The 27,231-nt window shown below is 37.3% G+C and overlaps 1 protein-coding gene across 9 annotated transcripts in view; it reads left to right on the plus strand.

Annotated features, from left to right (window-relative positions):
• The window catches only part of PAK3 (p21 (RAC1) activated kinase 3), a 401,520-nt gene that overhangs the window by 306,891 nt on the left and 67,398 nt on the right, over positions 1 to 27,231 (plus strand). For 4 of the 9 annotated variants that reach the window (XM_058292198.2, XM_071213191.1, XM_058292199.2 and 1 more), the window contains 5 exons: positions 684 to 784; positions 6,148 to 6,301; positions 9,642 to 9,679; positions 19,171 to 19,302; positions 20,458 to 20,623. In XM_058292198.2, the coding sequence (XP_058148181.1) occupies positions 684 to 784; positions 6,148 to 6,301; positions 9,642 to 9,679; positions 19,171 to 19,302; positions 20,458 to 20,623 (591 nt within the window). Of the gene's footprint in view, positions 1 to 683; positions 785 to 3,287; positions 3,351 to 4,939; positions 4,985 to 6,147; positions 6,302 to 9,641; positions 9,680 to 19,170; positions 19,303 to 20,457; positions 20,624 to 27,231 lie in introns of all 9 variants that reach the window. The other 5 variants (XM_058292196.2, XM_058292195.2, XM_071213190.1 and 2 more) reach the window with 2 other exon arrangements.

Consider the following 27,231-nt stretch of genomic DNA (forward strand, 5'->3'; position numbering starts at 1 on the left):
TTTGCTAGCAAAGTGGAAGGTAGGAAATGACTTTTAAAATATTAATGATAAAGAAAAATTTGTAACATTATTGATTTTCAAGAGTATCCTTGTTGAAAGAAGAGCAAAATCTATTAAGATACACTTTATAGCATAAACATGTAAATTAAAAAGTTCTAAAGTTAAGAGGGAAAAATAAAAATAAAAACAGTTGGAGACACGCTTAAAAAAAGTTCTAGCTACTTGATGTTTAGCTCTACTTAAAATGGAAACAGTTCATAATATTTTTTGATAGCTTAAGCTCTTTTCTATTCTTTCTTTTGAATAGTAAACCATAGCTTGTCTTGAGTGCAATTAATGCTTTTTGGTAAGCAGTATTTGATCCAACCAAGCCATTTAAACATAATATACTTAGATACCAGTTGGTTACTGGTATAGACTAGTAAAGGATATGAGTAAGTTTGACTAAAGGTTTTGTTTGAATTGGATTTTGGAAATTGTTTTAATAATTTGAACATAACACAATTTTTGCCAGATTTTCACCCACTTCTGCAAAGAATACTAGAATTTCTGGAGTTAAGTATTGTTAAAATTGTGTCAAAATTGTCTTTCAACTTTGTAATTGTTTTGATGAGCCTAATCGTACAGCTTATAGATGCCAAAACTATACCCCAAATAAATACATATTAACATTTTGCCTTTAGCCAATAAGAAGAAAGAGAAAGAGCGCCCAGAAATCTCTCTTCCTTCAGACTTTGAGCACACGATTCATGTGGGGTTTGATGCAGTCACCGGGGAATTCACTGTAAGTAAGCTCTTTTTTTTCTTTTCCCTAAGTGATGAAAAAATTCCTTGGTGAAATAGGTTTCAAGTAACAGTTGTCATGTCCCAAAATGTCAGACTTGATGTTTTTGATGATTTCAAGTAAGATAAACTTTGCCTAGACAATTACAGATGGTTGGCAACAACATTGGCAAAATTATTTTGTCCATCTTAACGAAATTGACTAGTCGCTATATAACCAGTCTTCAATGTGGTTGAAAATACTGAGTTACCATGGCACAGGAGATATAGTCCTTGTAGAGAATGCCTGTCTGAGACTCTTCTTTATTGTTAGAAGTGATTTAGAGAATAATTTATTCAATGTTGCTATTGAGGACAGTCCATCTGAATATTTCAGGCTTTACGTTGAATCCTGGATTACCCAGATAAGAAAATTTACCTGTTCTTTTCCATTGATTTCAAGAACATAGCTTAACTTTAAGATTATTAACAAGTATATTTTGTAGACATTCATAACAATAATCCCTATGTTTCAGGAAAAACATATAGATGGGCATATTGTATATGCTTTATAATTACCTAAATCTATATCCACAATAAGTAGTAATATGAATTATCTGGACAGACCTAAGTTTAGACCTAAGCTTTCTTTGGGTGTTTTTAGTGTTCAGCTAGCACGAGATCTCAGATCTATAACATTTTATACTTTTTTTAAAAAAGATCTGACGTCTTTTTTTTAGATGGGTGAAGGAAAAGATGTGGCTAGAAACATGTCCCCAGGAAGATCAACTACCTGTATCTATACTAGTAAGAAACTCATTCAAAATGTGTGTTCTTAAATAATAAATAAATCTGCATGAATTCAGGAAACAAATCCTTGATAGAACGATCACCATCAATTCTTGGGTTGTGAAGCCAGAGAGAAATTTAGGTATTAAATAATTTAATTTCCTGTTTCATTATGTGATGATTAGTGAGATGACTTATGTCATATGACTGAATTAAAAAGAGAAATATTTTAATTTGATTTGGAGAAGTAAGGCATGTCATCAAATTGACAGTCAAATTACCTTTCCCCCTCAATTCTGGAAGTAAGTAATATGAGAATGAAATGGAAACTGAGTAGATATATTGGCTTTGTAAAGTACTGTGAGTTGATTCTGTGTTCTCAGTAGTAAAAAGACTAATATTGATAAAGTTGAGATAGTCGTAGGATTTAATCAATTTTATCCTTAGATTCAGTCACTGTTCAAATGGCCTTGAGTTTCAGCTCAGCCTCTTTTCTGAACTATATTTTGAGAATCTACTTTTAACTACACTGAGAAAATATAACCCTACCATAACCACTACTCCCACGATTATCACTACCAGAAAAAAAAACTTTTGTAATCTGAATAATTTTCAGATTTAAAAAAAAATCATAAGCAAATTGTAACTTTTTCCTGGCCTTTGAAACAATTAAAGCATAGTTTGGAAAAGCTTATCTAAGAACTCTACCATTTTTATTTTAAGAACTTTTTCTTTCCATTTTTGACCTTTTATTTTTTTCTGTGCTTCTCTTCAAGCTTCTGTTATGTTTTATTGTTGTCATTCTATACTTTTTCCTTTTTTCTTCCTTTTTGTTTTCTCCTCCACTGTTCTCATGTGACATTTTGGTTCCCACCATTTTTCCCCACTCTTTCCAACTTACTAGATATCTTAAAATGCAATCTATCTTTAGCTCTTTTTTGTTCTTTTCTCCATTCTGAATGGAAATAAAGGAAAGTGAATCACCACCATCTTCCTGATTGAAGCAGCAGCCATTTTCACTGTGCTGTCAATTAGAACCCAAAGAACTAATCAGAGGGATGTGGAGTGGGATGTGTGATGGGGTAGTCTACAATTTCATGAAAATAGTCTAATGCAACCAAACTAAATTCTAAAAACTGTCCTCCCCTCTACAAAACCAATGTGAAAGAAAACAGCTGTCTAGATGCAGTCAGTTATTAGCCTAAATTTGCAAATAAAAGTACTTTATTGTCATTTTGACAATCTTTAGCAATTATTTATCCATTATTTTTAATGGTGTCAAATTCTGCCTTTTTTACTATCATACCCTCTGGTTTACATTTGCCATATTATTGTGTTTATTAAATTTACAAATACCAAAATGATAATAAGACTTTAACAATCCTTTTATTGGTAGGATTTAGAACTAGATCTTAATTATCACAGTACCACTAATTCTGTGTGTGTGTGTATGTGAGGAATTGTTCATGCTACTAAATTTTATTATTATGCTTGTTGAGGTATAATTTTGAGCAGTTTGTTGAACTGTCTAGTCCACTTGTCTTACAAAGTCCTGCTATTTTGAATATTTTGGGCACAGTGTTGTTTGTTATAGTTGTTTGGCCCATATAACCTTGTACACCTGATCATATACTTGGGCCCTGAAGCTAAATTAGGTTGGGAAGTGAGATTTTTTGGTATTAAATTTTTAAAAGTCCTTACCCTTTATATTACCATTTTTGTCCCAAATACTTTAGAACTCCCCTTTCCAGACCTCTAGACCTGTGACGGTCGCTTCAAGTCAATCAGAGGGAAAAATGGTATGAGTGATATAAATTATCATTTCTTATGATAAGATAAATGCTTGGCCTGTTATATCATGCTGCCATTCTCCTGGGCTACACTGGACAATCCCCAGCTTGATGTACTTCTAGTTGTTATTGTGTATATGGTCAGGCATTGATATGTGCTCCTGCTTCTGATGCTCAAAATCGTAGATCTCCATTAACTATCTAACTTTTGGGATTTGTACCTCAATTTGGAGTAACAAGATGGCTTTCTGATTATGTGCCATTGTGGCAAATATACAAATTTAAAGTGTAAGGTTTCATTGATTAAATGGTTTGTCTCAACTTAAAAAAGAAAAGAGAATATATCAGCAGTTTAGTTATGTGGTAAGTATAGTTGTCTGGAGGACTTTCTGCAATTGACAGCATTTTTCCTGCTGTCTAATGATCACAATACTATTTATCACAAAAGTTTACAAGAGCCATGAGAGTGAATAATAACTGAAAATATTCTAATAATTATGGTAGTGATCATGCCAGTGATGTCTGCTCTGGTGGTTATGTGCAATGCATACCTGATTTTGTAACATTTAATAACTCCTTTGACCATTAGAGTATTAACCAAATGCTATTAATTGCACTTAGAATCAGAACTGGGATCATGCATGGGCTCCTGAGTTCAAATTTTTTGGCTTAAGGCTTTAGCATCAAACTGCATAATGAATGCATGTAAAAATGTTGTTTCACTTTGCTTGGAGTAACTCCAAATGTCAGGAATCAATGACCTATATCCCAAATCAAACCAGTTGGGTCAATGCATGTTTCTGTAGCAATGGAGATATATCTTTATTTAGACAAACTGTTATCTTATATCTTATCGTATGGGAAGTGGGGCTTAGGAATGGCAGCATTAAAATGGAAAATATGCAAGTGTGGTTTGAAATGAAATGGTTTTCCTTTTTGTAGTCTAAATGCATAAGAAACTCAAACATAGAGTCTGACTGTGTGGGAATATCCCTAATCTAGTTTTCCCTAAGCCAGCCATGATGTTAGAAACAAAGTACAGAAGAATCATAGCAATGAAAATAAATGTTAAATTCAGCATTGCCATATAGCTATTCTTTGAATTTTAGCCACACAGAAGCTTTCGATGTGAAACTGAAATTGGTAACCAGAATTGGGAACTGAAATTTGTAAGTTCTTCACATGGCCATTGGCTACCTGTGATCATCCAGTTATACAAACAACTTACAAATTATTGTTGAAGCTTTCATGATGCCATCCTTCTTCCCTCCAAATTCATGTTTCTACCTTTTAGTAATTTCTCCAGTCATTTATTAGTAATTCTTATTATTGTGTAGTTATGGAAGAAGCATCTGGCCAAAGATGGAATTATTCATCCAAACTTTGGAACATTGTCGTTTTCTGTTTCCTTAAATCTGTTGTCCTGTAGCCTGTCCCGCCCCTGATTTAGTTAATACTTCCCTATTTCATAACCGCCCCACTTTAGAAGGGATTCCCACCCCCATTCAGACCCATTGGTTTCATTTCCTTCCCACCTTCTAAGTTATCCCACATTCTGTTTTAACTTTCTTTTCTTTCTTTATTTACGTCCATTACAGCCAGATCTCTATGGCTCACAGATGTGCCCAGGGAAGCTCCCAGAGGTGCGTCACAGGCCCAAAAGAAGCTTGCATCAAAGTGCTTCTTTGAGATGTCATAGCACTGCAGCAGCAGGTTCATGTGTGTGCAGTAGAGTTGTTGCTTGGCTTATCTCACTTTTTTGTTGTCATTCCCAAACTCTGGAGGCCCACGTCACACATTGTTTTGCTGAGACTTCATAGGACAAAGCCGCATAAATTGGGTCTAGATGCACTTCAGGAATAGTGTGTCTGCTTCTGTCTCCAAGTTGCTCTTGGAGGTTGGATAAATATGAAATGGGGATATCTGTAGGCTGAATGTATAGGAAAGAATGCTCAATGCAAAACTAACCTCTCTGTGTAATTTTTGTAACTCTCCTTGGTTAGATTTCCAAATATTCCCTCCTCTCTGCTCTAAATACTTCAGATTACTGTAAATTTTCATAAGGCTTTGGCATGGTTTTCATAGCCCCCAGGTTCTATATGGCCAGTGAACAAAGTGGGGAGGAGGGAAGGAAAGGAGGAGGAGAGGAGAAAGAGGGCATGACCTGGAGAAAGCTGCAGGGAAAATATCCAAAGCAGCATTAATGTATTGTTTAGCACCTCAGTGGTTATTGCTCTTCCACAATTCTATTTTTATCTCCTCTCAATCCCCCCTTAATATTCCAGACTCCTTTCAAATTATGTTTTTTTGTCACAATGTATAAACTGACCAAGGGTGAGGGTTTTCTCAAATTCCAAAAGATTCTGATTATAACATGCCCCAAAACAACTTATGTTAGTCATATAAAATCCATTGATCTGCACTATACTACACTGTGCACAAATTTAGAGAAGTCTTGCTATGTCTGCCCTGAGTCACCAGAAAAAGTAAGCTAAGCCGTAAACATCATTTCATGGATGAGCAGAGTCAATATGGAGGTGATTTTCATGCGCTTTTATTTTTCTATCACAGTCATACTCCTACCCACCCTTTTTTAAGTTGGATCCTAGTTTTTCCTCTGTGTTTTAATTAGAGAAGAGAATGATTGCATTATTAAGTTACTAACTTTAAATCTAGAGTGTGACTTCAGTTTCCCAAGTATAATCCTACAGGTAGCATGGGCTTCTTGGTGAAGAACTGTACTGGAACATGAAAATGCCACTGCTGTGTGTGCTGAGCTACATTCTTTCCCTTTGGTTGTCCACAGGGAATTCCTGAGCAATGGGCACGATTACTCCAAACCTCCAACATAACAAAACTGGAACAGAAGAAGAACCCCCAAGCTGTTCTTGATGTTCTCAAATTCTATGATTCCAAAGAAACAGTCAACAACCAGAAATACATGAGCTTTACATCAGGAGGTAAGAAGAAGTCTAGGATCTTAAAAGGCAAAGAAGTAATTCCAACTGCAGAAACTCATTATTTAAACAAAACTCCTGTAGGACATTCGATGTCAATTCCCATTCCTACTCCAAACATCTTCAGTATAAGTAAACTAAAAGATGTGTTGGAAGTTGAAGTAGATGCGGAGAGATTTATATTACATGGGAGATTTTTAGAATCTAAAGAAAAGGAAATTGTTCAGTGAAGTAGTAGTTGTCATTTAAATCAGAAATCACATTTGCTATTTTTCTCTTAACTAGCATGAAGTTACTTAGGATCAGGACTTGTGATATGTTCATGAAATAGGAGCTGTATGGAGTAAACCATGGTCTCTTAAGATTTATTTTATCCCTAAAGTTCACTGATTTGCACCATGATAGCACAGCACAAGTCTTGTCATTGCCAGGTTATTTTCAACAACTTCCCAAAATCAGAACCAATAAAGGAACCTATCTATAGAAATCAAATTAGCCCCATAACTGCCAATTCTTTGCTGGCATATAGACTGGCCTTTATTTGGAGCTTTGTGATCAAATTTGCACTATGAACAACTGAAAAAATATATGCCAAACAATACTTTTGCATTTTGAGAAGGATGATCTGGGTTGTATCTCTAGAATATTTTGTTATTCAGCATCTAAAGAAAGAAGGAAATATTGTAATTAGTGACACAGCTGTAAAGGTATATCTACCTCTTGGCATTTGGATTTAATACAGGACAGGCTTGAAGCCTCTAAGAATGTTGTAAGCATACACTTTGAAGGCAAGGAGTAAAGAAGTGTCTGGTTTGGCCATATCAAATATCAAAGCCTAAACTTGAGAACTTATGACAGTTCACATGCTAAATGGGACTTTTTAAAATGAGAAGATTGCTATGCAGGGTTGAAAACTAATAATAAACAAAAGACATCAGGACACCGTTATTTTGATATTTAGTCTTTTGCAAGAAATAAAATATATAGGAGACACGACAAACAGTGCTTGACATGGAACATCAAGAGCTGTGCTCTAAATTCGTTGTAGAATCAAGAAAACAGAACTGAAAAGGATTTTAAGAGAGCATTTAAGTGTACCATTAATACCCTACAGATTCTCTGTTTGTTCTTTCCTCCAGGTAGCCACTGCTGTTTAACCCTTTTCTTTCAGCTTACAAAGATGAAATCCAGACAACTGATTTTTTAAAGTGTTTTGTTTAGAGAAGTTGTAGGTTTACAGAAAAACCATGTAAAAAATACACTGTTCCAAACACACACCCTTGTTATTAACACTTTGCATTATGTTGGTATCTTTGTTATAGTATATGAAAGAATTATTATATTTTTGACTATTGTCCATAGTTTATATTAAGGGTTATTTTTTGATATACCACCCTATTTTTTAAATTTTTTTAAATTGTCTTTTTAAAAAATGTATATAGATCACAAAAAATGTTACAATAAAACATATAAAAGGTTCCTATATACCCTACCCCCTACCCCCCCCCCCCCCACCCCACATCAACAACCTCTTTCATCATGGTGGGACATTCATTGCAATTAGTGAATACATTTTAGAGCACTGCTGCACCACATGGATTATAGTTCACATTGTAGTTTACATTCTCCCCTGGTACATTTGGTGCGTTATGGCAGGATATATAATGTCCAGCATCTGTCCCTGCAGTATCATTTAGGACAACTCCAAGTCCCAATGCCCCCACATCTCATCTCTTCTTCCCTCACTCTGCCTTCAGCAACTACTGTGGCCACTTTCTCCAGATCAATGCTATAGTTTCTTCCATTGCTAGTCACAATAGTTCTACAGTAGAATACCAGTAATTTCATTCTAATCCATATTTTAGTCCTCCATCATATGGACCCTGGGATGGTGATATCCACTCCACCTAGATATCAAGAGGGGGCTTAGATTCCACATGGTTGATGGATGCAATTCTCCTGCTTGAAGTTGTAGGCACCCTCGTTTCCCTGGTGTGGTGGTCGAACATCTTCACCTCCCTGTTAGCTAACCTGTGCAAGTCCAACAAACTGGAGAGTAGGAGCTACAACTCTGCTGAGGCTCAGGGCCCAGCTAGCAAATGTCCAGTCTAGAGATCCAAGTCTCCTGGGTATACATCAACCCCAGGGCCAACCACAGCTTCAATAAAAGTGGCAGAAGAGGCATATGTAGAAAGTTCACATGTGAGTCCAACTCCATTACCCTCAGGAACGCAAATCTCAAAGTAGGGCCCACTGACAAGGCACTGAACTCCAGAGCCAACTGTAGAACCTGTGTGTCTCCATAGTCCTCAGAAGTACCAGTACCTGGGTTTGCATATACTTTGACTCTCTCTGGGATCCTGCTGAAGTGTGCATAAGCGCAACCCCTCTGATGACCTCCTGACTCTTTTTGAAGACTCTTATCCATATAAACTCATTTGTCTTTACCATTTCCCCCTTTTATTCAAGGTCTTTTTCTAGTTGCATCACCAGTTAGTGATTGGTAGTAACCCCTCCTTTCAAGGGAGTCTCATCCCCAGGATTCATGTCCCATGGTGGGGGGAAGATAATGCATTTATGTACTGAGTTTAATTTAGAGAGTGGCCACATGTCAGCAACATGGAGGCTCTCATGAGGTAATGCTCAGGCACCCTACAGCTCTAGGCCTGGTTGGAATTTCCAGCACACAGGCTCATAAGCATTGTCATCAGTATCGAGGACTCATCATTGGAGCATTCTTCTTCACTGGTCTTTACCTTACACTTGGGGGATTGTTACTGTTCCATTGGGGAATGTGACAGAGCTCCCCAGACACCTGATTTTACAACTTAACAGCATCTGAGTTATTGCACTATACTGAGCTTAGTGAAACTAACCTTGTTTTCTGAATGTTCTAGTGTTGAGACTAAGAGGATAGAAGGGGGGGAAGAGGGAGATAGCAAGGGAGGGAAGATGAGGGAGGGAAGGAAGAAGGGAAGGAGGAAGAGGAAAAGGGGAAAAGAGAGAGGGAGAGTGGGGAGACAGAAATACTGGATGTAGATATGTAGAATTATACCAATCAGAAGTATGTAGTCTTGATATTCCTCCATATAGATGAAATTCACTGAAGGCCTTTATTAAATTCTATAAAATGATTTATAATAGGCTGTGGACCTAATGTTGTAAATGAATTTAAGAAAAAACAAACTATGTCTTTTGTCAAAATATCTATTTGATACTGATTTGAGAAATTCTTTCTGGTCAACAACATGCAGTTTTTTTTGTTTTTGTATTGTTTTAGTATGGTCTCTAAATGAGGCAGTCTTTAGGAAACAAAACTGACCTCTTTATCCTCATGTTTTAGATAAAAGCGCACATGGATACATAGCAGCCCATCCTTCGGTAAGTGAAAAATTGAAAACTGTTTTGCATGATTGGCGCTTATGGCAGTCTGACAGAATGCAATTGCACAATCCAGTTTTTAGATATATAACCTTTTAAAAACTGTATATTGAAGTATAATCTAGATACATAAAATTCATCTATTTTTAAATGTACAGTTCTGAGTTTTAGCAAATGTATACACTTGTGCCACCATTACCACAATCCAGTTTTAGAAGACTTCCATCACCCTATAAGATCTTTCATGCATGGTTACAGTCAATCCTACTGCCCAACCCCTAGGCCTAGTCCCAGGCAATCACTAATTTGGTTTCTGCCTTTATAGATTTACCTTTTTGGACAGTTCATGTAAATGAATAATATAGTATGTAACTTTTGGGGATTGACTTTTTCCACTCAACATAATTCTCTTAGGAGTCATCCAGGTTGTTGGTACATCAGTAGTTTGTTCCTCTTTATTGCTGGGTAATATATCCATTGAATCAAAATATTACAGTTTGTTTAGCCATTTACCCATGAAGGACCTCTGGGCTGTTTCTAGTTTTTGGCTATTACAAATAAAGCTGCTATGATCATTAGTGTACAAATCTTTACATGGACAAATATTTGTATTCCTCTTACATATAGAATTTTTTTTGCTTCTTTTTTAAATTTAATTGTCTTTTTTTTAATGATACATAGATCAAAAAAATATTACAGTAAAAAATATAAGAGGTTCCCATATACTCCATTCCCCAGCCCCCCTTCGTCCCACATCAACAACCTCTTTCATCAGTGTTCCACATTCATTGCATTTGATTAATACATTTTGGGGCATTGCTACACCACATGAATTATAGTTTACATTGTAGTTTACACTCTCCCCCAGTCCATTTTGTGCAATATGGCAGTATATATAATGTTATGCATCTGTCCCTGCAATATCATTCAGGACAACTCCAAGTCCCGAAAATCCCCCCACATCCCACCTTGATAATGATCATCCTGACAGTAGCAGCATCTCTTTCCTGAACACTTATAATATGTCATGCACTGTGTTAATGCTTTACATGCATCAATTCACTTAACCTTTCCTACAACCCAATGAAGTAAGTCTTATGGTGTTCCCATTTTACCAAAGAGAAAATTGTGGTTTAGAAAGATTAAATATCTTTTCTAAGCCACACCTCTGTATTAACTGCCTCATTTTATTGTCTCCTATTCTAACAAACTGAACTTCAAAGAGGGAAGTGAAATTTGTCTGAGTTTACAGCATTACTTAGCAAAGAAGTGAGTAGAACAAAAGGAACCTCGTTCAAAGTCCTGGAAATGCTATAGTATGTGAAAGATCATCCATATACGTCAGATAGAAGATGATCTTGGATAAAGTTCTTCTTTCTGTGATTTTCTTTTTGATATCCTGACCGAAATTACTTCCTCCCTCATTTGCTTCCTTAGGATTGATGTAATTTAGCATTGTGAAATTGACCTAACCACTTATTCAAAGATTCATGAATGACCAAGTCAATCCTTCCTTTTGCAGAGGACAAATGCTGGCCTGAATGATTTCACTCTGGGCAGCCAATGTGACAGCAGTAAAGCATTAGTTGTAAAGAGTAAAGGCTCTGGATATAGGTGTTTATTCTCATTCTTCCACTTGCTAGCAGTATGACTTTGGGAAAATGGCTTAGCTTCTCTGAGCCTCTCTTTCCTCATCATCAATGGGAATAATAGTACCTACCTTTTAGGGCTTGTATGACTATTAAATGTGATAGTGCATATAATGTATTTAGTATGGTACCTAGCACATACTATGAGTTTATTTAATGTAAGCCACTATTACTATTACTTTTTCAGATGGCAACCAGAGTAAAAACTCACTCTTTCCAAACATGAGACTTTTATCAGTCCATGGCACTTGTGCCTTGCTCATATTCTTAAGCACCAATCTGCTAGGATTGTCTGTGCATTGGTTTATATTTTTGTAAACAGTTTATATCTCCTCAGATATTGGCCTTTCTTTTGAGCTCTTGCCTCCGTTGATTTGGTTGTAGAATTAAAATCAAGTCTATGCAATGGCCAGAATATTCCATCAAATCAGACCAAAAAAAGATGATCTTATTGTTTGTAAATGTACAAAACCTAGACATTCATTTATTTAATACACATTTATCAACTGCCCGCTTGAAGAACTAGAAAGTTTGGTGCTCAGTCTCATTGGGGAAGATAAAATATGAATATGAAGAAACAATGTAATATGGAACATGATATGTACCATAAAATATGTCCATTTGATATGAGATTTCAGAGAAAAGAGGTTGCTTTTTGCTGCGAAGGGAAAAGTTAGCAGGTCCTTATTTTTAAAGACTTAAAGCTCAGGGCCTGGGACAAAATTGGCATTTGATAAATATCAGTTGGATGTTGAATTAGAGAATGCTTCATGTAAAGGGGACATTTGAGATAGAATTTGAAGATTAAATGAGATTTGGATCTGTGAAAATGCAGAAAAGGCATTCTAAAGAAAAGGAAATGCATGAGAAAGGGAACATTGCGGAGGAGAGCAAGGAAATAAAGCATATGGGTTTGAATGAAGACTGAGACACAAAAGAGGGATTCATAGGAGATAAGCCTTGAAAATTAAGATGGTACCAAATCATAGAGGCACTTAAATGATTTTCTAAGGAATTTAGCCTTTTTTCAGAATACACTTGGAAAGCCCTTTTTTTTTTTTTTTTTTTTTTGAGTAGGAGAATTAGATAAAGTATCCTCTGAGAAGAGTAATGTGACAGCAAGTATCCAGGATGTATTAAGAACAGAGGAGACTGGAAGAAGTGAAAGCAGCTGGAGGAATATTGCAAGCATCCAAGCCAGAGGGAATGATTGTGTGGAGTGAGGTAGTGATAAGGGGGAATGGATATTAGATGTAAATTCCAGAGAGTCTTTTAGATTATTGAGTAGATGTTGAGGGAAAAAATGAGGTCATAGATGATTGCAGACTTACAATGATAAGTGAGTGGCCAAAACGATGAGGATGTCCTCTTTGAGGAAGAGCAGATTTCTGATGGAGGATGCTGCTTTCCCTATTGGACAGCTTTAGGGGCTGGCAGGTGGAGTTAATTGTTTGATTTCCTTGTCTAAGGCTGGGTTTCTATTTATTGGATGAACTGAATTGGACCCTAAAACTTCAGCTTTGGTTACTTCAATGGGACTCAATTACTTAGGAATTGAACTTCAGCTTTTGTTCTCCTTGTGGTTCTAGGGTGAGGTTGTACTTCATACTGCTTATACTTTATTTTCATTAGAAACATTCCCAGTAGACCTATCTTACAGATATGATTTAATATGATTGGCTTTGTAAACATAGCCTTAACTGGTCACAAGGATTGGCATCCTTTATTTCCCTGGGATGGAATTAAAATAGAAACACGGTTCCACTTACTAAATGTATTAAACTAATGGCTGTATATTAAATATTGAATTCAGAGATACCTCCCACAGTCATAGGACATCTGCTTTATTGCTTACCTGAGGTAGTTTCTTTGATATTGGTATATTCAATTTTAAATAATCTTCAGAGATGTAGTCTTAAATTTGAGGCTAATTTTAAATTTTATCTTTTTATTGTACTATTAAGAATGAAATAATATATTTAGAATCCTAAGCTAGTATTCTAAGTGGAAAATGACAGCAATAATATGAATATGACAAGATTTGTGCCTAGAGAACCTGGGATGCAGTTGAAAGATTGCTGTTTTGATTTGCAGTACTGGTTTCTCTTGTTCTTCTTAAGGGGTGGCTCTTTTACTTCAGTGTGAATCAGAATTTCCTGGGGAGTCTGTTAAAATGCAAATTCTAGGGCTGTACTCATAGAGTAGGTCTTGGATGGAATCCTAAATCTGCATTTTAAACAAACACAAAAAGAAACCTAAAAAACACACTTTGTATTATCTAAAGTCTCCAAAGTTAGCACTTCTAATTATTTGAACTTTGAAAGTTAAGCGGAAAGAAAGAAGGGTACCTAAAGGTGATTCTTCTAGCAGGTATATTCTCTAGGACAGGATTCATAACTTGAAGTCCATGGATGGCCTTCAGAAGACCCATGAACCCTTGAAATTATATGTAAAATCATATGTCTTCCTGTATTGGGGAGAGGGAGTGGAGAAAGTCCACGTCCTTCAGATTCTTAAAAGAGCACAAGACCCAACTCAGGTTAAGAAAAATCTCCCTTGCCCAACTGTGTGGCAAAATTAGAGTGTCAAAAATCTAATTTTGGTAAGAGAAAAATATTCCTTGCTCACTATCCAACTATTTTTTATTTGTACTAGTGTAAGAGTATTAGACATTGTAATCCTCAGTCTGGAGGAAGGGTGTGGAAACATTGTGGACTCCCAAGAAGATCACCATATACAAAAGTAGCTTACATGCAGATTCTTCCATTTTATCAAGAAGCAGTGATTAGGTCCATTCTTGATCCTAGCTAGCATAAAATAGAGCAGAACTTTCCGGAACATAATATCAAAGCAAATACCAATAAGCCAAAGGTGATTTCTCCTTGTGCCCACTGAAGTACACTGAGTCTTTCACAAGAAGAAACTGATCTTTTTATCCAGAAACTGAAGGTAGTTAACACATGTTGTTATCCTCACAGCCACAGTACAATAGCCCAGTCTTTATGACTAAATTAAGAATAAACATAGGTGCATAACTAAGAACAACAGTATCAACTAAGAATATAAACTTCAATCTGTAAACCACTTAGCAAATGATTCTTTCATGTACTTATTTATAAATTCTAAGTTGTCTTCCTTCTCATAATAGATAATACTTGCTGGCTCCTATAAGATATATTGGTTATGTCTTATTACTCTATCATATGGTTTTATACATGATGATAGAGAACCCATGTTGAATTTTTAATCACAAACTGAGGTCCTTTTATTTAATAATCTATTAGTTGGCTGCCTACAACTATCTTAGGAGCTCTGTCTTCAGGGAATAAAAATTCTTTTTAGGATTAGCCTACACCAGTGTACCCAGAACAGAATTATTTAACTGAGGGCAAAAGAAACACACAAAAGGAAAACAAACAAAAACCAAAAAACAACCTATACCTGTGCTGTTCAACAGAAACGTATTACAAGCCATATATGTCAATTTAAATTTGCTAGTAGTCACATTTAAAAAGTAAAAAGAAATAGCTGAAATTAATTCTAATGATATATTTTATTGAGCCCAATATATTAAAGTGTCATTTTAATACATAATCAATATAAAATTATTAATGAGATATTTTGCAATTTATTCATATTTAGTATTCAAAATCTGGTATGTATTTTACAAGTACAATATATCTCAATTCAGATTAGTCATATTTTAAGTGTTTGATAGCCATGAGTAGCTAGTGAACTGACACATTGGAGAGTACAGGCATATACTATAGTTCAGTGGTTTTCAATTTGAGTTTACATCAAGATTAACTATAAGGCTTGTTATAACACAGATTGCTGGGTTCTACCCTCAGAGTTTCTGGTTCAGTGGATCTGAAGTAGGGCCTGTTAATTTGCATTTCTAACAAGTTCCCTAATGATACCAAAGCTGCTGTTTGGAAACCACACTTTGAGAACAAAGCCATAGTTCTTTCAAAACTCAATTTTGGAACCAATTTATCCCTGTATTTATGTAAATGATCAAGAACTAATCCTAGATACTGTATTGGTTGTTGTTAGTTTTGGTGTTGCTAATATTCCAGTTTATAAAACATTGCAAATCACCATTTACGTGTTTGTTAAGATTGAGTAATTATTTATGTGGATGGGTGAAGAGGGGAAATGAGCACATACTTGTGGAATTCACTGGTCTTACCATATTCCCTATGATCTTGAAGCATCTGGATTGATAGAAGGGTGGAAGGGCCTTTTGAAGATTCAATTATGGTGCCGACCAGGTGGCAATACCTTGCAGTGCTGGGGCAACATTCTCCAGGAGGCTGTATACATTCTTTTTTTTTAAGATTTATTTTTCATTTATTTCTCTCCCCTTCCTTCCCCCCCACCCCCGCACTGTCTGCTCTCTGTGTCAGTTCGCTGTGTGTTCTTCTGTGTCCGCTTGTATTCTTGTCACTGGCACTGGGAATCTGTGTCTTTTTTTTTTTTTATCGTGTCATCTTGCTGCATCAGCTCTCCATGTGTGCGGTGCCACTCCTGGGCAGGCTGCACTTTTTTTGCGCTGGGCGGCTCTCCTTCCAGGGCGCACTCATTGCACATGGGATTCCCCTACACGGGGGCACCCCTGCCTGATATGGCACTCCTTGTGTGCATAGCTCTGCACGTGGGCCAGCACACCACATGGGTCAGGAGGCCCTGGATTTGAACCCTGGACATCCAATATGGTAGATGGACGCTCTATCAGTTGAGCCAAATCTGCTTCCTGTATACATTCTAAATCAGTATCCATTCTACAGTTCTTTCTCCCATAGCCAGTATTCACTGGTCCAAGAATTAAGGGCTAGAAATGGGAGTGGCACCATTTACTAGAAAAAAATTTCCCCTCTGTCCCCACAACCTTAAGCCCTACTGATCTACAGGTCTTACTTCCAAAAGGAGGAATACTTCCACCAGAAGATACATTAATGATTCCACTGAACTGGAAGTTAAGTCTGCCACCTGGCCACTTTGGGCTTCTTTTGCCTCTGAATCAAAAGGCAAACAAGGGAATTGTATTACTGGCTGGGATGACCAATTCTTATTATCAAAAGGAAACGGGATTACTACCAATCACTAACTGGTGATGCAACTAGAACAAGACCTTGAATAAAAAGGGAAAGTGGTAAAGACAAATGAGTTTATATGGAGAAGAGCCTTCAAAAAAAGTCAGGAGGTCATCAGAGGGGTTGCGCTTATGCATATCTCAGTAGGATCCCATAGAGAGCCAAAATATGTGCAGCTCCAGGTACTGGTGCTCCTGAGGGCTATGGAAACACACAGGTTCTATGATCAGGGCGGTTGATTCTGGAGTTCAGTGCCTTGTCAGTGGGCCCTACTTTGGGATTTGTGTTCCTGAGTGTGATGGAGTTGGACTCAGATGTGACCTTTCTACACATGCCACTTCTGCCACTTTTATTGAACCTGTGGTTGGCACTGGGGTTGTTGTATACCCAGGAGACTTGAATCTCTAGACTGGCCATGTGCCAGCTGGGTCCTGTGCCTCAGCAGAGTTGCAACTCCTCCTCTCTGGTTTGTTGGACTTACCCAGGTCAGCTAACAGGGAGATGAAGATGGTCAACCACCACACCAGGGAACCGAGGGTGCCTACAACTCCAAGCAGGAGAATCGCATCCATCAACCATGGGGGATCTAAGTCCCCTCTCGATATAGAGGTGGAGTGGACATCACCATCTCAGGTTCCACAGGATGGAGGAATAAAATACGGATTATAGTGGACTACTGGTATTCTACTATAGAACTATTGTGACTACTAATGGAAAAAACTATACCATTGATGTGGAAAAAAATGGCCACAGTGTTGCTGAGGGCAGGGAGGGGGAAGAAGAGATGTGATGTGGGGGCGTTTTCAGGACTTGGAGTTGTCTTAAATGATATTGCAGGGACAGATGCTGGACATTATATATCCTGCCATAACCCACTGAATGTACTGGGGGATAGTGTAAACTACAATGTAAACTGTAATCCATGAGTTGCAGCAGTGCTCCAAAATGTATTTACCAAAAGCAATGAATGTGCCACAATGATGAAAGAGGTTGTTGATGTGGGAGGAGTGAGTGGAGTGGGGTGTGAGGTATATGGGAACTTCTTATTTTTTTAATGTAACATTTTTTGTGATCTATGTATCTTCCAAAAAATACAATAAAAAATAAATAAATGCTCATAAAAGAAAATAACAATTTTAAAAAAGGAAATGGGAATGCTCTTATACAATGGAGGTACAAAGGGGTTCATCTGGAATACAGTGCTGTCTTAGGGCTTCTCTCATTACTACTCTGCTCTGTGGTTAAAGTCAATGAAAAACTGCAATAACTCAATCCAGGCAGGACTCCTAATGTCCCAGAAACTTGAAGTTTGGGTCACCCCAACAGGCAACAAACCACAGCCAGAAGAAGTACTTTTGAGGGTAAAGGGAATAGGGAGTGGGTAGTGGAAGAAAGCAATTATAAATAAAAGCTACAACCATGTGATTGATCAGTTACAGAAATGAAGACTATATAATGATTATGAAAATCGTTTACCTTGTTTTCTTATGAATATGTTTTTATATATGCATAAAGCAAATATCTTTGTTTTCTCCTCTATCTTATCCCATTATCATATAACATGAGTTATTTTGACTTTATGTCATAATATTTAAGTTATAGGATACCAAGTTTAAGAGTGAATATTACTCAAGCATTTACACCTTGTTCTCAGGAAAGAGCTAGTTCATCTCCAGTGGTACACAGTACCATTGTGTATTGTTAGGTGAAAATATGACTATTATTGTTTTAATTTATAGAATAAGTATGGTTTAAGGAGGTGCGGATGGGTACCAAGTTGACGAAGAGTGGAATGTGATGATTAAGTTCATGTTTCAACTTGGCTAGGTTATGTTGTCCAGCTGTTTGGTCAAGCAAGCACAGGACTGATTGTTATTGTGAGGATATTTAAATGATTCAAATCCTCAGTAAGGTGATTGCATCTATGGCTGATTACATCTATAATCAACTACGGAGATTGCCTTCAACAATGAAAGAAATCTTATCCAATCAGCTGGAGACCTTGAAAAGGAGAACTGATGATTTCAGCAGTCAGAAGAGAATTTCCAACTCTACTTCAGCCAGCAAGCTTCTCCTGGGGAATTCATTGAAAATCTTCATTAGAGTTCCCAACTTGAGGCCTGCTCTACAGTATTTGGACTTGCCCATCCCCATAGTCATGTGAAACAATTCCTATAATAAATCTCATAGTATTTATATTATATGTATGCATCTATCAGTCTATCAGTCTATCTATCTATCTATGTAATATCCTGTCATTACTGCTTCCTTGTAGAATCCTGACTTCATGAGTGATTGCAGAGCTGTATTAATACCATATCCATATGCATGTTCTGGTCATTAGGCCCTTTTTAAATTGACAAACTATCCATCAACAAATTGACAGTCTTCCCGGAATTGAGTCAAGCCTTTAACCAGAACTAATTTGATTTTTAAATGTATTAGTTGATTTAAAAACATTGAATTCTAATATTTTAAAATAATATTTCACTGTTACTAAGCTCTATGGAAAATAAAAAGATGTTTTTAAAAAATTAATGGTGCTTTAAACTATGACTTGAATTCACTTTTGAGTGTAAGCAGGTCCTGACAACCAAATTGTGGATGGTTCTGCTCATTTATAAAACATTCTTTCCCTCCTATTCCTACATGCTTAAATATTTTATTTTCCCTTTCCCTTGTCTCATACTGAAGAAAAACCATGAGGAGTTAATTCCTGGTCTTTAAATTTTGTTTTTGTCATAAGAGTACAAAAACAGCATCAGAACCTCCTTTGGCTCCTCCTGTGTCTGAAGAAGAAGATGAAGAGGAGGAGGAGGAAGAAGATGACAATGAACCTCCACCAGTTATTGCACCAAGACCAGAGCATACAAAATCAGTAAGTCACAAGTGACTATTTTCTAATGATTCAGAAGATCCTTATTAGAACAGTCACAGAGTCAAAATTGAATTAATCAACTATTTCCTACTGAGCAACTACTGTTTTCCCAGGACTAGAGTAAAATACAAGACCCTAGTTTTGAGGTTTCTGTTTGAGGATATGAAATATTCAGTACATGAAAAAATTAGAGAATAATGCCAAACAAGAAATAAAGAAGTGCTAAATTCTAAAGTTGTTAAGTTAGGGAAAGAAAGCCTCGTGAACCATGTGAGAAGAACTGCATAAGCACAGGCACCAAGGCCTGAATTAGAACAGCATGTATGGGATCCACGAAAGACTAGCTACCAAGATCTTTCAACAGCAGTGTCCTCGAGACTTAAAAGTCCTCTTTTTTTTTTTTTTAAAGAAAACAACTTTCCTTTAAAAACTCACTGATATGGCAGGACCTTGACTCCATGCTCTTTCCTGGCCTGCTGTTTATTTTTTTTTTTAATAACAAAAATAGGTAACATTTATTGGTGACTTTCTATGTGCCAGACATGTCCCAAATGCTATTCCCATATTAATTATCACAACTACCTTATTATGTAGGTACCACAAATATTTACATATTACGGAGAAGTTAACTGACTTGCCCAGTATGTATGCATTATCATATTTAACCTTCATCTGAGTACTCTCAGTAGGTATCACTGTCTTTTGTGGTTGAGGAAACAGAGGCTCAGATAGGCCAAGTAACTTGCCCAAGGTTACAGTGCTACCAGGTGACAAAGCCAGGACTTTAACCTGGTTCCAAGGCCATTCTCCTCCCTTGGGAAGGAGGAGGGAAGCAGTATTTGTCCTTGCTCCTGGGTGGTGCTGAAGATGTTCCTAGACATGGGTGCTGCAACTCTCCCAAAGGGGTGGGAATCAGGCTCCCTACTTAGGTGCACGTATTGTGGACACCATCATCATTTCCTTTACCAGGGGGCCTATAGACAGCAGCAGGAATAGTAGTAGCATGACCCACTGAGAGTCCTTCTCTTTCATATTGTCAGTGCAGAGGACCTCTTGCCCTCACACAGCTATGATCTTCCTTCTTTTGGGCCAAAGACATTCCAAGTCTAGTTGGCCAGCTCACTGTTTTAATTTTATAATTTTTTGGTCTTTCAGATCTACACTCGTTCTGTGGTTGAATCCATTGCATCACCAGCAGCACCAAATAAAGAGGTCACTCCACCTTCAGCTGAGAATGCCAATTCCAGTACTTTGTATAGGAACACAGATCGGCAAAGGAAAAAATCCAAGATGACAGATGAGGAGATCTTAGAGAAGCTAAGTGAGTTGTTTTGGAATACTTTTTTTGCCATCATTACTTTCTTTATGGGAGGGTTTCTTATAAACCATTTAGAACGAGAACTGAGCCTTTCAAAGTTTTAAATAGCCTTTTTTGTACTCCAGGCTCCCTGAAATAACAAGAAGAAAAGTTTGAGATTCACTGCATGATCACATCTTCCTTCACACTGCAAATTTTACAGAAACTAAATATTTTTACTTGAAAAAAATCAATTAAGGTGAAAACCTGATAAAATGTATTAAGCATTAAGTTTTATTTTAAGATTATAATCCCCAGAAAGGGATCAACTGATGAAATAGTTTATGATCATGCCCCAAAGACCCCATACTGATCGATCATGATTTCCTTTTCAGACTGTTCATTACCAGTACATAGAAACACCACCAATTTTTGCATGTTGATCTTATACCCCAACACTTTGCTGAACTCATTTATTAGTTCTAGGAGCTTTGTTGTGAATTTTTCTGGATTTTCTATATATAGGATTATGCCATTTGTAAAAGGAGAATGGTTTACACAATCTAAAGAGAAACCAGGGTATTGCCATCTGTAAATAGGGAAAATTTTACTTCTTCCTTTGTGATTTGTAAGCCTTTTATTTCTTTTACTTACCTAATTGCCCTGGCAAGAACTTTCAGTACAGTGTTGAATAACAGTAGTGACAGTGGGCATCCTTGTCTTAGTCTTAGAGGGAAAGATGTTAGGCTTTCACCATTAGGTAGGTAGGATGTTAGCTGTGGGCTTTTCATGCTTGCTTTGTATCGTGTTGAGGAAGTTTCCTTCTATTCCTAGTGTTCTAAGTGTTTTTATCAAGAAGAGTACTGGATTTTGTCAAATGCCTTTTCTGTATCAATTGAGCTGATTATGTGTTTTTCCCCTTTATTCTATTAATTTGGTATATTACACTAATTGATTTTCTTATGTTGACCCATGCTTGCTTTCCTGGGATAAATCCCTATTAATCACAGTGTATAATTCTTCTAATGTGCTGTTGGATTTGGCTTGCTAGTATTTTGTGGAGGATTTTTGCATTTATATTCATGAGACATATTGGTCTATGTTTTAGTTTCCTAGCTGCTATAACAAATACCATACAGTGGGTTGGCTTAACAATAAGAATGCATTGGCTCATTGTTTCAGAGATGAGAAGGCTTGCTTCCTTTCAAGATCAGAATCTTCTGACTGGCCAGCAATCTTTGGGGTTCCTTGGCTTTCTGTCACATGACAATGAACATGGTCGCATCTGTTCCTTTCTCTCCTGAGGTCCTGTTGACTTCTAGCTTCTAGTCACTCCCCATAGCTTCTCTGTCTGAATTTCATCTTGTTTGTAATGGACTCCAATAATATGGATTAAACTGCCACCTTCTTCAGGTGGACCATACCTTAACTGAAGTAACAACTTGAAGAGATCTTATTTACAGTGAGTTCACACCCATCAGAATGTGGACCAAGACCAAGAACATGTCCAAACTGAGGTACGCAATTCAATCCACCACAGTCCACCCTCTGGATACCAAAAAGACAAGTTCTTTCCATATATAGAATATACTCATTCTATCATAATCTCCTGTAAACCTTAAAGTCATTTCAGTAGCAATGCTAAGTACAAGTCCCATAAAAATTAGGTAATGGTGTCTTCTGTCCTAGGACAAAAGTCCCCTGTCTGATGGACCTGTAAAACCTAGGGAAAAAAATTACTTACTCCTAATATACAATGATGGGATAGGAATAGGGTAGAGATTCCCATTCCAGAAGGAAGAATTTAGAAGGAAAACAGGGATCATCGGTCCCAAACAAGTCGAAACCCAACAGTTAAAATTCCATTGGATTTCAGTGTTTGAGAGTCATCTATGGATCAGTGTTTTGTCCTTCCTATTGATGGAGTGGCAGCCCCATCCCTTCCATGCATTTGCCCAGCAACATCACACTGGTGTGAAGACCCACCCTGTTCAGGTATTGGGGTGGTAGCCAGTCTCTCCAGAAATTCCAGGACGCAGGCCACACTCTCTCTAATCATTGGGGCAGCAGGCTCTCCGAAAAATAGGACACAAGGCCTGTCCCCTTCAAACACTGGGGCAGATGACCTTCCCCCTCCAAGCACAGGGCAGACCCACCCTTTCCACACACATGGGTGGGCTTTCTCTCTTGGGACAAGGAAAAATTTTTGGTCCAGACCTTTACTACCATGATTCTGCCCTTGGTGTCATTGTTCCTTCAATTCATCCCTTCTCTATTCTTTTCTGTCCAGGCTGGCAGTGTTTCTGCTCAGAAAATTTTAGAGAAACCTTGCTGGCTTTGCTTGCAGTTCAAGTGGATCCAAACAATCAGAAAATAGAACTTTACACCACTCCTTTCTGGATAACTACATCTCCGATTTTGACTTCTACTGAAATGACTGACTGGATCAATGTTCAGCCACACCCTCTTTACACCCTCACATGGAGCCTATCTGTCCTCTGGGCACTTACTTTCTGAAAGATCAGGGAGGTCCCTGAGAGAGCCACTTTTGGTCCTATTCTCAGAGCACACTCTCTGGATAGGCTCAACGTTTTCCAAACCATCAATTTCTGGTTTCTTTGTGTTTAAGAGTTAAGTTCAAAGCTTATCCCTCTACTCTCAGATATTTTCAATGAGCTGCAAAGAGAAGCCAGGCTGTACCTTTTACAGTAAGTTTGGAAATCTACGTAGCTAAATATCCGTGTTCATCTCTTGTAAGATCCCCTATCAATCTAAGATCAGAATAAAATTTTGCAAAGTTACCTGACAGTTTATAACAAGGACCACCTTTTTTCCAATTTCCAAGAACACATTCATCATTTCCTTCTAAGTCCTTATCAAAAGTACCTTAACATCCATATTTACAACAATCTCTTCAAAGCAACCTAGGCTTCTTCTTTCAAGCACCTCTCAACTCTTCCATGTGCTAGCATTTCCAAGTTCCAAAGCCATTTCCACATTGTAAAAGCAGTACCCCACTTTCTGGTATAAAAAACTGTTTTAACTTCCTAGGTACTATAAAACTACTGTATAATGGGTTGGCTTAACAACAGGATTTTATTGGCTCACTCTTTCATGGGCTAGGCTTAATTCTTTCTGGTGGTGGTATCCTCTAACTGGCCAGCAATCTTTGGGGTTCCTTGACTTTTCTATGGCATGTCAATGAGAATAGCAGTGCCTTTTCCTTTCTCTTCTGAGTCCTATTGACTTCCAGCTTCTGGCTATATTCTGTGGCTTCTCTCTCCATCTGATTTACACTCTGCTTTTAAAGGACTCCAAAAGTATGGATTAAACCCCAATCTGATTCAGTGGAGCCACACCCTAAGTAACATCTTGAGGAGGTTTTATTTCCAGTGGGTCCACACCCACCAGAATGTGAACCAAGACAAAGAATGTGTCCAAACTGGGGAACACAATTAAATCCACCAGAGTCTGTAATTTTCTTTTCTTCTGACATCTTTATCTGGCTTTGGTATTAGTGTGACAACTGATCAACCTTGATAGATTAGGCAACCTCAAAGTTCAACACAGTAATCATAACTGGCAACCACAAACAATATAGCCTTTTTCATTACTTTAGGATCATTTCTATGTGGAGAGGGAGGCACAGCCAGCAAATGCTAGCAGCTTCCTTCCCACAATGTCATTAGTGTGTACATGCTAGTGTACAGTATACCAATTGCTCTACTTTTATGAAATACTCCTCTTCCTTTTAGCTTTCAGGAACAAGGAGATTAAAAAAAATAATTCCCCACTGAAAAGAGTCAAAGGTCCTTGATATATATTCAATAAACTCATAGTGTAAAAGAATCTAACCAATTGCTGGTTATCCACAATCAGTGCCTCCAATCTGACTAACTCCTACTCATCCTTTGAAACTCAGCTCAAAAGTTGCCTCCTGAGGAAAGTTTTCATTGTCTTTTCCAGTCTGAGTTAAGGGTCCTCTTCTTTAAATACTTAAGCATAGAGAATATCACATTGTACTAATCTGTCTCTTTCACTAGACTGTGAGTTCCTCAAGGGCAGGTTCTGTGTCTTTTTTCTTATATGTTCAGCTTCTAGTAAAGTGCTTGGCATATCATGGGCACTTAACAAATTCTTTTAGAATGAATGAATGGAAGAAAAAAATAAGTAAACAAATGCGTATTTATTCAATACCTATTTGTCTGTTCTATGCAAGACACTTTGGAGGAAGCAGGAGAAAGATGAGTTTCTGCCATCAATAAACATAATTTTATGTGGAAGATAAGATTTATTAGCATGGTATAATTAGAGAATAGGGGCATATCTTGTTGCACGCAAATTTTTACCTAAAGACCTCAGAAAAGGAAAAGAGCATTTTGGGCTCTAGACCACAGGAAGGGTCTGCAGAGTTGGTGGTAGTGTGATCTTGCCTTCCAGGGGACATTTAGCAATGCCTGGAGACATTTTTTTTTTATTGCCCCAACTTGGACTTGCTACTGACATCTAGTGGATAAAGGCTAGAGGTGCTTCTAAATATCCTCTAGTGTGAGGGGCAGCCCTCCCTCACCTCTCCAGGCAACAAAGAACTATATAGCCCAAAATGTCAATAGCACTGAGGTTGAGAAATCCTGAGTTAGATGTATTTGGAAAAGCAAAGGTTTGGGGAGCAGCTGGCAGTAAGCACTTAGAACTGGAATTGCTGGTGTTTGAACTGAATTTACAGCACCTGTTATTAAATATGTCTCCAGAGCTAATACCAGCTGTTTACTGTAATAACAACAGTGACAATCCCCATTTGTTGAATACCTTCTGTGCGGGCCCCTTCACATATATTATCGAGTTTAATTTCCCCAATATCCTTTGTAGTACATTTTATTTATTTATTTTTATTTTATTTTTTTCTTTTCTCTATTATTTTTTAAATGTTACATTCAAAAAATATAAGAGGTCCCCATATACCCCCCACCCCCTCTAGTATGCTCATTTTACAGGTGAAATTAAACCTCAAAAAGATTGAGTGACCAAGTCATCAAGTTAATAAGTGGCAAAGCCCAGATTAGAACCCATGTCTGTTTGCCTTCAAAACTTACATTACTTGTTACCTACTTTGTTTCTGCATATCCCAACTGTCTATTGGTGTAAAAAAGAAGGAAGAAATGAGAAAATTACCTGGATAATTTAAGTTTAATTACCTCAATTTTTTCCTTTATTTTGTGCATGGAGACATGACCTATGAAATTATTGCATGTTTTAAAAATCCAACAGCCTCACGTTAGTAAAAATGACTCCTTTTTTGGCATCTGTGTCAAATATCAAAAGATATATTGTAGTAAAAATGAGTTTATAGCTTTCTTGGGTGAAATATTTCTTTGCTTGCAAAGTGTTATGGTGCTGTAGCCATGGTCTATGTAATTTGTTGTTTATTCTGCTCTGTAATGAGCAGTATGAGGAAGAGTGGAGAGCTACCTTTGATTACATTTCTATTTAAAAATTAAACGGTGACTTTTTCTTTACTGGACTTTAATCTTGGGCCTAGAGACCATTTCCTGTCCAGCCGGTGGGTCACCTGTGACTGCCCACCATAACTTGTGCTTATAGGATAAGTGCTTCTCATGCAGCAGGGCCAGGCTGAGCTACAGTGCAGTCAGGAAAGTCAGTCTTCCCTGCTTCTTCTCCATCATCACCATCTCCAGGCCCTCTCTCTGCCATTTTCTCACTGTGTGATTTTAAAAAGTTATTTAACAACCCTGTGCCTCACTTTCTCTTCTGTCAAATGAGGATAAAAATCAGTCCTTCATTTTACAGCTCATTGACATGATGGATTTTAGGTAGCTCAACCTATAGCTAAGAGGACAGGTATTGGAGTCAGAAAGACCCAGATTCAAATCACAGGCCCATTACTACTAGTGTGTCACCTGGTACCAGTTATTTTAATTTTCTGGACCTCCATTTCCTCATCTAGAAAATGGAGGTAATAATAGTACTAGCCTCACAGTATTATGAGAATTAAATAAAAATAATGCATGTAAAAATTCAGCCACCTGTTTGGGAATATTTGCAAACAATAAAAGACTGTACATGTTTTCAAAAAACACCTCAGCTATACCTAGCACATAGTAGGTGTTCAACAAATACTAGTTATTATTTTTTATATTACTATATAGCTCTAATAAGATCATTAAAAGGTACACGTGCTGACATGAGTCATAACTGGGTCTGAGTCATTGATCTGGGCAAGCCAGGGAGGTCACTTAACTTCTCTGAACTTCAGTTTCTTCATCTGAAAAATTGAAATAGTAATAGTACTTAAGCAATAGGGGGTTTGTGAGGACTAAATGAGTTAAAATGAATTAAACTTTGTAGGATATCTACACAATAAACAGTAATGTTATAACAAATTATTACATTATTTTTATAAAATAAGAAGAGTGGTAATTTTTTTTTAATTTAAAGAAATGGGCACTCAAGGTGTTACAGTGGAAGAGAATTTTTGAAAGCAGGAAGAGTCCAGATGTGTGGTCTCTGTACAGAAATCATAAAGAAGCTTAGAATCAAGGGCCCCATTGAAGCTTGGAGAAGGAGTAGAGAAGCCTGTGCCTAGTGGTTAAGGAGAAGGGGAAGAGAGACAG

Source organism: Dasypus novemcinctus, chromosome X, assembly GCF_030445035.2.
Source record: "Dasypus novemcinctus isolate mDasNov1 chromosome X, mDasNov1.1.hap2, whole genome shotgun sequence".
NCBI lineage: Eukaryota > Metazoa > Chordata > Mammalia > Cingulata > Dasypodidae > Dasypus > Dasypus novemcinctus.